The sequence below is a fragment of the Oreochromis niloticus genome, linkage group LG3 (assembly GCF_001858045.2).
Source record: "Oreochromis niloticus isolate F11D_XX linkage group LG3, O_niloticus_UMD_NMBU, whole genome shotgun sequence".
NCBI classification, from domain to species: Eukaryota; Metazoa; Chordata; class Actinopteri; order Cichliformes; family Cichlidae; genus Oreochromis; species Oreochromis niloticus.
In genome coordinates this window covers 13,231,345-13,243,949 of record NC_031967.2, presented here as the reverse complement: position 1 = coordinate 13,243,949, position 12,605 = coordinate 13,231,345, and the positions used below count along the sequence as shown (strand labels likewise).

General features: G+C 42.2%; 1 protein-coding gene across 1 annotated transcript; it reads right to left on the bottom strand.

Moving 5' to 3' along the window:
- Nucleotides 1-1,112: 1,112 nt before the first annotated feature.
- Nucleotides 1,113-5,680, bottom strand: LOC100711312 (5,6-dihydroxyindole-2-carboxylic acid oxidase). Its single transcript, XM_005468225.4, has 7 exons — nucleotides 5,009-5,680; nucleotides 4,560-4,882; nucleotides 2,933-3,137; nucleotides 2,655-2,822; nucleotides 2,380-2,559; nucleotides 2,143-2,289; nucleotides 1,113-2,055 (listed from the first exon to the last, which is right to left on the bottom strand). Exons 1-7 carry the CDS (start codon nucleotides 5,361-5,363, stop codon nucleotides 1,868-1,870), a joined length of 1,566 nt encoding a protein of 521 aa, XP_005468282.1. The 5' UTR covers nucleotides 5,364-5,680; the 3' UTR covers nucleotides 1,113-1,867.
- Between the last annotated feature and the right edge of the window lie 6,925 nt (nucleotides 5,681-12,605).

The following is a 12,605-nucleotide window of genomic DNA, read 5'->3' as shown; positions in this document are numbered from 1 at the left end:
CCCCTCTGGGCAAGCTAAGCTCGTGCTGTCAAGGGAGACTAGTCACAGTCAACTGGTGCTTACAGAGTGTAATAAAAGACAGTTGCTAGAAGTGATAAATGAAGTTGTAGCAGGGGCGTGTCCAGAGGGGTGGAGGGCATGGTTACTGGCCTCCCTGAAAATATAATGCCTCTTTTCGTTAGCGACTACTCAGCTTGAGTCTGCTCTGCTTGGTTTTGGTCATTTTCCATTACAATTGAGTACCACCTCAATGTGTATGGGGTCGTTATAGCATTGTGGCCTCAAGTGCTGTGATGTCATATGTATGCGACACAAACACAACAGTGTAGGATGTTGAGGCGATGGTATACCTGCTGCTCGGTGTAAAGGTTTTTGTCAGACACAGGGACGACACACACACACACAACACCGTGCTAGATTACTGTTAGGCTGCTCCCTTGTCACGAGGGGTCACTACAACAAGTAGGTCCATGTTGTACTCCTCGTGACGTGTTTGATTTGTCAGACTTCCTGACCCAACCCCAAAGGAGAGTTGTGTCTTTGTGAAGACTTTAAGCATTAAGTATATTTTAATGCTAAGCTGAAACTAACTTCTTCTAGGTTTTTCTTGAGTAAAGAGTTTAAATACTTCTCTGCATAGATTCTGAGTCATCCAGGTCATGGTAGTCTAAGGAGCCTGGAAAGATAGCGTCTGGACTTAAGTTTCATGACATTTCAAGACGTTTCACAAAAAGTCTAAACATTTGTTTCACTGCTTTGCAAATGAAACTCAATGCAAACAGTGTTTAACCTCGTGGGCAGTGCCACTTATCGCATAACACCATCTGCACGAGGGCGCAGGGCAGCAAATGAGCCTGAAATCCATGCCCACTGCTATCTGTGCCAATTTTCTACACTGTATTTGTTCCACATCAAATTCTGTGATTTTCCCCTGGGCCTGCTTTGTTCACACTCTTAAGTAGCATAAATGATTCCCAGATGCCAAGCTATTTAATGTAAAGCCCCTAAGTTCAACAGAATTATTTATGTAAAAAAAACAAGAGTGTAAATTACATTTTTCAACTATGTGTTTCAGCTAAAAAGACAGAAAATAAAGACTCTTGACACTCAGCTTTTACATTTGATCTAAATCACCACTCTGCTTTATTTTCCTTCTATTTCTTCATTTATTAGCAACATTTCAAGTCAGGTGAAACAGTAACTTAACACATCATAAAAAAGCACATCTCTCTATTGAACATACAGTAGGTCCTGCATAGTTCTAGAAATTGAACTACAGCACCCCCTTGTGGATAATATGGCTTAATTGCATGGGCACTTTGATGAAATATACCTTTTCTGGTATTGTGCAGCTAAAACCAAGCGAACCTAAGAAGTCAGATAAACTCAGGGGATGATGTGGAGTATGCAGTTAGTAAAAAAGATAGTCATGTTCAAGAAGTATTAATTCCTTCATTACTTTAAATGGGTGTAAAATGCTCACTGGCACATTCCTTTCAGGTGTGCCCCCTTTTTGTTAAGTGACTTGGCAAACACTGAACTTAGAAGTCAGCTGATCTTGATATGTAATTCCTGATGTAAGGCCTTTTTTTTTAACCACTGATCAAATTCAGGGTCCTGGAGGAGTGACACTGAGCAGAGACGGGGTGTCTATTTCAGGGCCTTTTCATTATAAAAAGTCTTCAGTAAGTAGGAAATGTAAAAGTCAATATTTACATCTGCACTATTTGTAAATATAGACGCAAAAATCCAGCAACAAAAGAGATGATTTTATGTTCTAGTGAGAACCTTAACAAACCACACAGGCGCGTCACTGTGAGTCAAAGAGGCGCTTTAAAGTGGGGCTTGTGTGTGAGAGAGAGAGAGTTTATACAACAGATTGGCTTTTCTCATCATCGTAGCGCTGGTACTGATCCCCGAGCAGAGGCTGGTGGCCCTCCTTCCTGTGAGACCGGGCACGCACAGCACACGTGGTCAGAGCGAAAACGACCGCTACGACCACAAGGGCAGCAACTATGGCCATGGTAATGATTTCGCTCAGGGTGAAATTTTCACCTGGAAAGACAGGAGTAAACAATGATTACAGGTCATCTGAGCATTTCTCTGAAGGCAAGATTAAAGGCGTGTGAGTCAAATGTCTACCTGGCCATTCGGCTTCGTAAGAGTAACCGAGGTTTTCAGGGGCGGTCACAAACATCTCCGAGTTGGTCACCGGAGGCCAGAAGGGCACCATGTTGTAGCGCCTGTTGTGACCGATGGGAGCATTTTGTTCTGGGTACACAGCCGCATCTGTCGGGAAGCACTTTAAATTAGCACAAAAGCTCACCGCGCCATTATCAAGGACAGTACGTTTTTTAAAAACAGATGCTACTGAAAGACCTGGGCTGTGCCTCCTCAACCATTCATCAAATATCGCGTCGGTAAAGGTGTGGAGCAGGACAAAGATGGGGTCGTTCGGGGAGAGGTGAGTCTGTCCTCCTGTCCCGTTCAGGAACAAATGAGCCAGGTTGTGGAGGCTCCTCACTATAGGGTCATAGTTCCCCTTGGGGGCGCTGTAGCCTGCCAAAATAGCACGAAAGGGCACGAAAAGCTGTGTATGTGAACTCAAAAGAGTTGTATGACGGACAGACAGAAATATCTTTGTGCTCGCTCACCTTCAATGGTGTTCCTGAAGCTTTCAGAGGAGGTGGAGTAAAATGGCGGCGTGTCAAAAGTGTTGACCTGCAGGCAGTCCGCCACATCCTGGGGCTCCGGGAGACGCTGGACCATAGGCCTGTTCACATTTCCTGCTGGGTTTCTTCTAATGGGAGAAGACTCAGTGCCTGGAGGGAGGGAGGGAAAGGAAAACAACCTGGATATTATCGTATTTTCAAAAAGAACCCCAAAACTAAAAAACACAGATCACTGCAACATCACCAGTCTCCAGCCTCACTGTTGCAGATGGTTCCCAGCGTGTCGTAGTCCTCCACGCTCTCACAGACGACTCTCCACTGGGAGAAGATGGAGTTGGGACTCAGAGAATTCATGTCAAAATTGCTCCTGGCTCCCATCAGGTCATCTGTGCAGATGTCACATGTGTTTCCCCCGATAGCAAAGTTCCAGTAGGGCAGGGCGAAGGAGGGGTTTTGCAGCATGTCCTGGGTATTGAGTATGAATAAAATCAAAGAACGGCTGGGTTAGAGTGTGTAGCCTCGGATAAGGATGTATTTGACTGTGATGCAAACCAAATGCATTCAGTCTGAAGAGTCGGTATCGCAATCTTTCTGATTTGATTTAAAGTTTAGTTTATTTTTAATAAATTGTGCTAAAAAAAGAAAGCTCTAGTGGAAGTCTTTTTAATCCCTTTAGTTATGTAGAACGTCTATATGAAGACAGAAGTCGGGGGGATGCATACGGTGCTATAAAGTCACGATGGATTCAGAAATGATGAAACTTTGTGAAAAGAAGTTGCAGTGCAGCGCTCTTGCTCTGCTTCTGACTTATTTCATGACTTCCCAATGCAAAACCTCGTAGTTTAAGATAAGGCGTAAAGGTAAAGAAAATGTGTCAATAGAGGATGTATAGGGGCAAAATATTCATGAATCTCAAAGGAACATAGTCTGTCTGCTTGGCTGTGAATTACTCCCTCCTTCAATTCTTCTTCTCCGGTGGTTTATCAAAGGAAAACTTACCAAATCCCACTTTTAAACTCTATGCTTGCTGATATGAAACCAGTCGGGTAAAAGAGTGAGTTCAAGATAGAAATAACCCCCCCACCACACTATTAAAATCCAGGCATTCTTACCCATATGATTTAAATGCAGCAGGACAAGAAGCAGAGACAGTTCATTCTAATTCTTACTGGAGAAAAAAAAGAGCTTTCCCTCAAACTTCACCAGTGTGACAGATTTGAGGAAGAAAAAAGAACAACAAAAAAACAAGGCACTAATTAGGGATCCCAATTTAAATTAGAAACTTGCACAGGATACGGAAGAAGCTTCTCTGCAGGAGTCCAACACTGACAGGGTTCAAACCCACACAGCACACACAGCAGCCTCATTCTCTGCTCTTAATTGTGACCCGACGGATGGATGCAACACCGACCCTGGAGCGGATTATTAACATTCTCCACGCGTCACTTTGGTGATCGTTAAAGTCTAATAACGCCTCTTCAACAAAGCTCCTTTCAGTGCTGTTTTCTCCAAATGGATGGTGTGCAGACCGAATCCAATCTCTAATTTGAAGTGGTTAAAGTCACATTTTGCGCGCTGCTCGATTATTAAGGTGTGACATTGCTTCGTCAATTATGATTTCTTCGCCATTACAGTTTGCGGGAAGGCGCATTACACAAAACAAACAAGCGGGCAGGGGAGGGTGGGGTGGTGAGAGGTAAGAAGGACATTTGTCGGCGTTGAACTGCTAAATTAAAGATGTCGATAAACAATTAAGTGATGATTAGCGACTCCCAGGCAACATAATCAGTTTTTTTCCTTTTTCAAATTTGAGTTGAAAAGACCATAATGACATCCGCACCACTGCAGTGTAAGCTGTTATAGATCTAATTATCTGCGCTTTCTCACCTGCATGTCTCGCTCCAGCTGGAGCAGGTGGTACCTGTGCCAGGTCAGGAAACCGGGGCCCTCGTGCGAGAAATCCACGCCCCCAAAACTGGCCTGCCCCGCGCCAAGGAAGGTCTTGCTGACGGAGTAATAGTGGGACCAAACGAAGTAATTATAGATAGTGACGTTTTCAAACTGCGTGGTGTTCCCGTCAGGCCCAAAGATGCCCGGATAGTGCCGCGTTGCGATCACCAGATCGGGGTGCACCGTGAGCTTGGCCTGGTCCAGCGCGTTCACGAACGCACGCTTTTCCTCCGCGCTGAGCTGCATCACGTTTCTTCTCACTGGAGGATTATAGCATTGAAGAAAAAAATATATTAGCTCAACCGGTCACGCGATGATTGGAAATCAGTTTTTAATACCAGAGATGCGCGTAATTAGTACATTTTTGGCAGCTTTTTTGCACTTACCAACAGGAACTCTTTGGTCACAGTTGGGCCCGGTCAATCCGTGTTTACAGCGGCCGCAGTTATGGCCACTGAAGTTTCCGTTACACTGACAGGTACGGCTGAAAAAACGGATGGGCCATCGTTCCCGATCATCCCGTCCGTCGTGCGGGTACTGAGGCCCATGCGGCTGTGTGTCCACCGCCACCGGCACACACTGTCCACGCCCGGTGCTGGAGCCACACGGGTCATTAGGCAGTCCAGAGGGCGACGGGCAGCACTGTCCACTCCTGAGACCCTCTGGAGTCACACACTCTCTGGGGAACTGAGCGCTCACAACCACCGCGCCCACAATCACCAAAAAGAAGAACTGCCACATTATCCAAAAAAAAGAAAAGTCGCTGCCAAATTTTTACGCACGGCTGGTTTCGAGTCTGTTTTTACTGACTGGATAATTACCTTCGAGTAGAAACCTGAACTAATTATTTTCCCCTAAAATACACTTGCATCACTTCACATCAGGAGTTATTTCTTCTCTGCCAAATGAGTGGGTGTAAACCTCCACCTTCCATGCGCCCACGCAAGACTCCACTTCTGTTTCCCCCCCAAAACCACTGAACCGACGACCTTAAATACCGGATTAGCGCATGACTACCCGGATTTACTGACTCCCGCGTGATCCCACCACATAACATCATATTTCCTACTAGGGATGGAGAAGGTAGTGTGATCCGGTCATGCACAGTTTTATTCCTCTAAAAAAAGGTCCCTGGATGTCTACAGTCGACCGAATAAACGCAGCATTAAATGTAAGAAAGTCCAATTAATAACCGACTCTAAGAAACACAAATTATGATAAATGACTACTCCCACACACACCGTGTAACGTCTCAGTGCGCTTTTATGAGCACTCTATGAAAATTAATTTGCTATGAAGTAATAGCCCGCCCCCCCCTCACAAATCCTTTAGCAAAGGAAAAGATGTTTAGAGAGTTAAAATAATAATTAAAAAAAGATTTTCAGCATGTTGAAGAAATTCAGAATAGTTTGTGCAACACTAGAATTGAATCTTGCCTCAGAGGTTTGCTAAAGTGATCATATTTCAGGTCACTTGACTTCTCAGGAAGGCCCCTCCACCTCATTCTTTCCCCAACCCTGAGCCTGATTTTACTGTCCACAGCATGTGAGACTTGAAAGCACGAACAGCATTCATTCCACAAGAAAAAGTCTTTGAGAAATGCATAAATGTCTCTGTGTTTTAAATCAGAATAAATAAGATGCAACAGGTTCATATTTCCATGCACTTCATGCATGGAAATTTAAAATCTGAATTCAAAACAGTAAATACTTTGCTGGGTTAATCAGCCTTTTAAATGCCGTTGACGACTACTGTGCAACCCTGCCTTTGAAACACACCACTGTCTCTTGCTGGTTTATTTTTGCCTCGCAGTAAGCTCAGCGTGATAGATTGTTATAACTCGCCTACAAGGAAATTTGTCGTCTCAGTCAGAGCTTACACAGAAACACACAGTGTTCGTTGAGGGCTCGTACTGCACGCAGCACAAACCTAAAGCACACTCTTCTCCATCTGAAAGTCCCTTATCTCCAGCCCCTCTGGCAGTAATGCGACGTGGGGAATGAGGTGATCAGTGTCATGAGAACTAGCTGTGTGATGTCAGACCGGAGGGATTGCATGTAGGAAGGTTTTTGAGGTAATAATGGTGGCAAGTCTGGTTGTTGGAGATAAAGAAGTTATAATGATGCTTCATGCAGGGAGGGGAAACCCAAGATGTGGCCTGGGGAGGTCACACCACACAATAATGTCATCTGGGTGCCCCACACAACCAGTGCTGAAGCTGGTTCTGCTGGCTGAAGTGCTGTAGTTCCCATGCAGACACACAGTACTTATCAGCGATTAATAAAGGGCAAGCTCAGGAATTCTTTCAGATTTTTTGTTAGTCAACTGTGCGTTATGTAGACGAGGTTATTATATTTCGAATATATCCAAAATCGCTGCAAAATTCTCAGGACTACAAAAACTTCATAGTGCAAGATGTAATCAGTAAAGCGGTAAACAGTTTCTCAGCATGCCTGTTATAAAAGACCATAAAAATTAAGAATATATGAATTTTACAATCCCAGAGAAGCAGAAGGTGGGACATCATGTTGTCTCATCAGGAGTAAATTCAGGCACAGCAGGAGGGAAAGCTGTATACCTGTCACGCTTAGTGTTTCACCACAAGGACCTTCTGTTTCCAGCTAACTTTAAAGAATTATTAAATATTCTTCAACACGGAGTACAACACACTCCTAAGGATGGCCGTGATTTAAAAACATAGAAACGGCATGTTTGCTAGCAAGCCTCCCAAACGTTTAACAGCTTGGACGTGTGACCATGTGATGAATCTTTCAACCACCAAAGACTGGGCAGAGAGAGAGAGAAACATGCTGCAGCTCTAACTTAAATTCACTTCTAAAGAATGAGTTACAGCTCACATCACAACAAAGCCTTCATAACAAACCATTCACATGACACCGTGGCTTCTTTTCTACATTTGTTTATGATAAATGTGTATCTTTTTATTTTAACTGTACTTTTCCTTTATGTTGATACTGTTGATTGACAGTGAACAACTGTGGTTAAGCTAAGTGACAAAAGAAGCGAAGATGTCTGCTTGTGCATGCTTAATAAATTCTGGCAGGACCGATCAGGCGAACAGCAGCGTGTTTCCTCTGCTCATTATTTCTCCTGTTTTACAGAACGCTAATCTGTCTTCATGCCCACTGTAACGGGGCCCGTTACACTTGATGCCGTGAGAATCCAAACAGTGCTGAGAGTCTGAATCTGAATTAAATCTCCAGGACTTATTTTCCTGTTACGTTAGTTCAAAAGTCACATTTTTGAGAATAGCCACTGAATGATAAACAGATATAAAGAGACCATAATTCTTTATGCAGCTTTGACTTCCTTTGTGTAACAACAGCTAGAAGGTCTCCAATGCCGTCCCCCTAACTGGCAACCTTCAGAAAGATGCTGACACACATACAAGAAGTATCCAGACTTCTTCTGTTTGCTCAGTTTTCAAAACTTTAAACGACTTTCTTCTTTTAAATGCAATTCTGATCTCACCACATTATTTATCAGCTGCATTTGAGGTGAAGGTTACTGTTAATTGTCATTCATTAATCATCTGCAACTCTTGTTTTATGTGTAGTTACAGCACATTTTGTGCCTTTGCTTGTGTTAGTTCTAATAATACAAGTTTTATACGTATAAAGATATTACATATAAGATAACTCAGTCCTTGTATTAGATGGCATGTTACCTAATTTTCAGTTAAAATCTCTTTCAAAGTTACTAGTTAACTATCTATAACTATTTTGCTAACTCTCACCATCAGACTGTGTTATTGGGTAGTGGTCTAACTGGTTATGCTTACTAACTCTGATTCATGCTATTTTCCCCTATAAGTGTTCCCTCCACATCATTTTTTATCTTTGTTGGTCATAATTAATGCATTTAGCTAATTTTCTTGATTCGCTGGGATGTTTGTATTCAGGGTCATGCCTCCATACACAAAAGATAAGAGTGAATAACACCCCAAATTAATTATCTGGGTACAGTTATTTTATTATGATGATTCTTAAATCCTTTAGTTAAACATGTAGCCTCGTTGAGATTTTCTGCTTTATTTTGATAGATATGTGAAGAAAGGACAGAAAAGCAGGGGCAGAGAGAGAAAGGGGAAGACATGACGCACAGGGCCGCAGGTCAGACTCAAACTTGGGCCGGCTGCTCTCAGCTGTATGGCACGTGGTTGCCCGCTCAACACACTGAGCTAAACCGGCGCCCATTCATCTAGTTTTTCTAAGCCCAGTGTGAGTAAAATGTAGAGCTGGTGTTAGAAAGTCCTGTGACCTGACACTGTAAATACTGTATTTAAATGTAATAAGAGATTACAGGTGACCAGTCAGTCTTTGAAGTAGAGCCTTATAAATAAACACCAGACACTCCGGCTGTCTTTTTTTTGTTAAAGAAGCCCAGCCTGCCTTTTATATAAGAGAAAACATCACTGCCGATGCACACCGTTGATATATGCTTTAAAGCAGAGGCATGCTTTTTACACTATCACCATAATTAAGCAAAAGCAGACACAGTAATGTTATATTCAATAGAAAAGGCACAATATGTGCAAATACCCAAACTCGTCAGTCTTCGTGAGAGGTGTTTCTTATGAGTCTATACTGCGTGAGTTCATAGTTTTCAGTTGTTTCCATGACTATAAAAAGTTTAATATGCAGAAGGAGCAAAAAAATAAACAAATAAAAATGAACAAGGCATCATTTTCATGCTCCCGGCCTGGCTGCCACTATAAAAAATATTTCTAACTTTATCATTGGTGGCACCAATATGAATTTAAAGTGAAAGTAAAGTGTGATTATGTCATTACGTCCAACTTTCCTCTGCTTTGAACGTGTCATTTCCCCCCAGCTTAGCTGTTCTATGAATTATTTGTACAACATTCAATTGAATTCTCCCCTCAATTGCCCCTCAAGCACGTGGATGTTGATTTGCTTCATTGTTCCTCAGGTGAAGGAGCTGAGGTGGAAACAAAAAGAAAAGCACTGATTACTCCAAATAAGCTGATGATACCAGTGGAAAATCTTGATTATTTTGGTGTGCTGCTATCATAACCTCAAGGCAGTTTTGCAATTAGAGAAAAAAAAAAAAAAGTCTGTTTTTGCTTACAGACTGCAGCCATAACCCTAAGGACTTAAAATCTAGGGCAGGATCAGCAAGGCAGATGCTTTCAAAAACATCTTACAGTCTGCCCTTAATTCACAGCAAGCCTTACCCTGGATTTCAGAGGGCACTTGATAGCTTTTAATTGTTAGATATTATCTAACAACATCGAGGACATGTATATTAGCCATCCTCCAGGGGGATCAACATCCTCTAATTAGCAACCAGATGCTTTGCAAATTCACACATCAAATGCTCATCATAGGGAGATCTTTCAGGAGAGGAAGAAAAACAAGTTCATGTCAAGGGTCTGGCTTTAAATAACAACATCTGCTTTCTGTTGAATGGCAAGTAAAGAGCAAAGCAGCAGAAAATTAGTGTTCCTCAAAAACAACACTTGCAGTTAAATGCATGGAATAGTTGTGCAGTAAGTACAAAATTTAGGCAATTTTTCTTTGAATATCCAACTGGAGCTACGATATGCAGCATATTGGGTTGGATCCATTTTGCTTTCAGAACAGCTTTAATGTATCATGGCGCAGATTCAACAAAGTGCTGGAAACATTCCTTGAGTTTGGTTCACATTGACGCAATAACATAACTCATCCATAATGTGAATCTCCTATTCCAGCACATCCCAAAGGTGCTCTGTTGGACTGAGATCTGGTGACTGGAGGTCATTTGAGTGCGGAGAACTCATTGTCCGGTGTGAACTTTATGACGTGGTGCGTTATCCTGCTAGAAGCAGCCATAAGAAGATGGGTACACTGTGCTGATACGGGATGGACATGATCAGCAGCAACACTCTGATAGGTTGCGGTGTTTAAACAATTCTCAGTGGGTAAAGTAGGATGAACGTGTGCCATGAAAATACCCCCCACACCCCCACCAGCAACCGGAACCCATGAAGTCAGAATGGGCCCATGCTTTAATGTTGTTTATGTTCAACTGTGTCGCATCAGAAACCATCAGACGAGGAAACATCTTTCTGATCTTTTACTGTACAGGTTTTGTGAAACCCAGGAAACTGGGTGCGGTTGTCTGCAGGTCATCTGCTTTAATGTTCGACATGTTGCACGCTCAAGATGCTCTTCTGCAGATTTTGGTGGTAATTCGACTTACTGTTGCCTTCCTATCAGCTCAAAGCACTCTGGTCTTTCTTTCACCTCTGGCATCAACCGGACATTTTCACCCAGAGATCTGCTGCTCACTGGATATTTTCTCTTTTGCAGCCCGTTCTTTATAAATCCTCGAGATGGTCACGTGGGAAAATCCCAGCAGATCAGCAGCTTCTGAAACACTCAGAGCAACCATGGCACATTCAAAGTTACTTAAATCAGCTTTCTTCCTTATTCTGATCTCTGGTTTTTAGCTTTAGCAGGTTGTGTTGACCGTGTCTACATGTCTGAATGTATCGAGTTGCTGCCATGCGATTGGCTTAATTGCATATATGTGTTAACGAGCAGAGGAACAGGTGTGCTAATGAGTGTATTCCTACTTGAGTGTGTTAGCATTTCCAGCACAGTTCCCCTCAGCTCTCTATGATCTCAGTCAAAGCATGGTCATCTCAGGCACAGAACTATGGCAGAAGCCCCGGCTATGGTTCAAAAAGAGTTTGGAGAGGGGCAGCCAATCAGGAGAAAGTTAGCTTAAAGGGAAATTAGCCTTAACTGAACTGAGCGGAAACAGCTTGTTTCAGACAGGACCTGCACCAAGACCCATCATAACATAAACAAGGATTATTTTGAACTTTATTCCCAGAATAAACAAAGGTGTAAGCATACATTATTTACATACAAATTAAACATTTGTAAGAAAATAAGGTATATTTATAAAGTAGCTAAAACTAGCTTCACCTCCACCAGGTGTTGCACTAAAAACATGCTCAGCTCACAATACAAGAGTAAGGTAGTAAATGCCGTAGTTTTGCTTGCAACAGAGTATTTCATGTTGTTAGCACTCCTTCCTCCCCGCTGATAAAAAGTCTCATTTCATTGTCAAAGATCTAACTGAGTAATGTTTTGATGCAGTTTGCTTTAAAGCTAATATGTTTCAGTCTGGGGCAAGTTGTCACTACCACTTTGTTCTTGCTAAGACATAAGGGTACTGATGCTGTCGGTATTAATAATTTGCATGCCAAGTCATTCATCATTTAAATGTTCTCCTCAGGCTTATAAAACAATGTCACAACAAAGCCACAGCTTTAAAAGAGGAGAACCATCTTCTTTTTCCTTTCCCCAACGTGACTCCTCACACCGAAAGGCAAAGACTCTTAACTGAGTCACATGAGTTTCACGTTGGTTATCATAATTCCAGCTGGCTTGTATTGTTTCATAATTGGGGCGTGACGGGGAGGATTTTACAAAGCTAGCGCTAAGCTCATTCTCATGTTGTAACTTTTGAAAGTAGAGCCACATTCCTCATGCATCTGCTGTTCCTATGTGCCCTTGAGGACTATAAGGAGGCCTGTTAGTGTTGCAAAGCTGTTTGGACCATTTAAACATCATTTTTTTCCCCCAGAGTTCTTATCTTCTACTTTTTTTCAAGTCAAGATGAATACTGTAATAGACATGATTATAAATTATTCTGACCTTAGAGTGTTATATCTGCCCTAAATGAATTTTCTATGATTTATCGTCATGGGTGTTTAATAATTCAAAGTTCTATTGACCTGAAAATGCACTGCAGTGTTTTAAGGTCATATTCCAGGACAGAAGCCACCAGCCTTTCACTATTTGTCTTTACTGTCTGTCAAACACATCAGTTTAGCCTTAATTAAACTGCCAAATTGGCAAAATTAATTACTTTTTTAATGGATGCAAAAGTCTTCATTTCTTTATATTTTTCTTCAAAGGAGACAAACTTTCTTGTCATTTT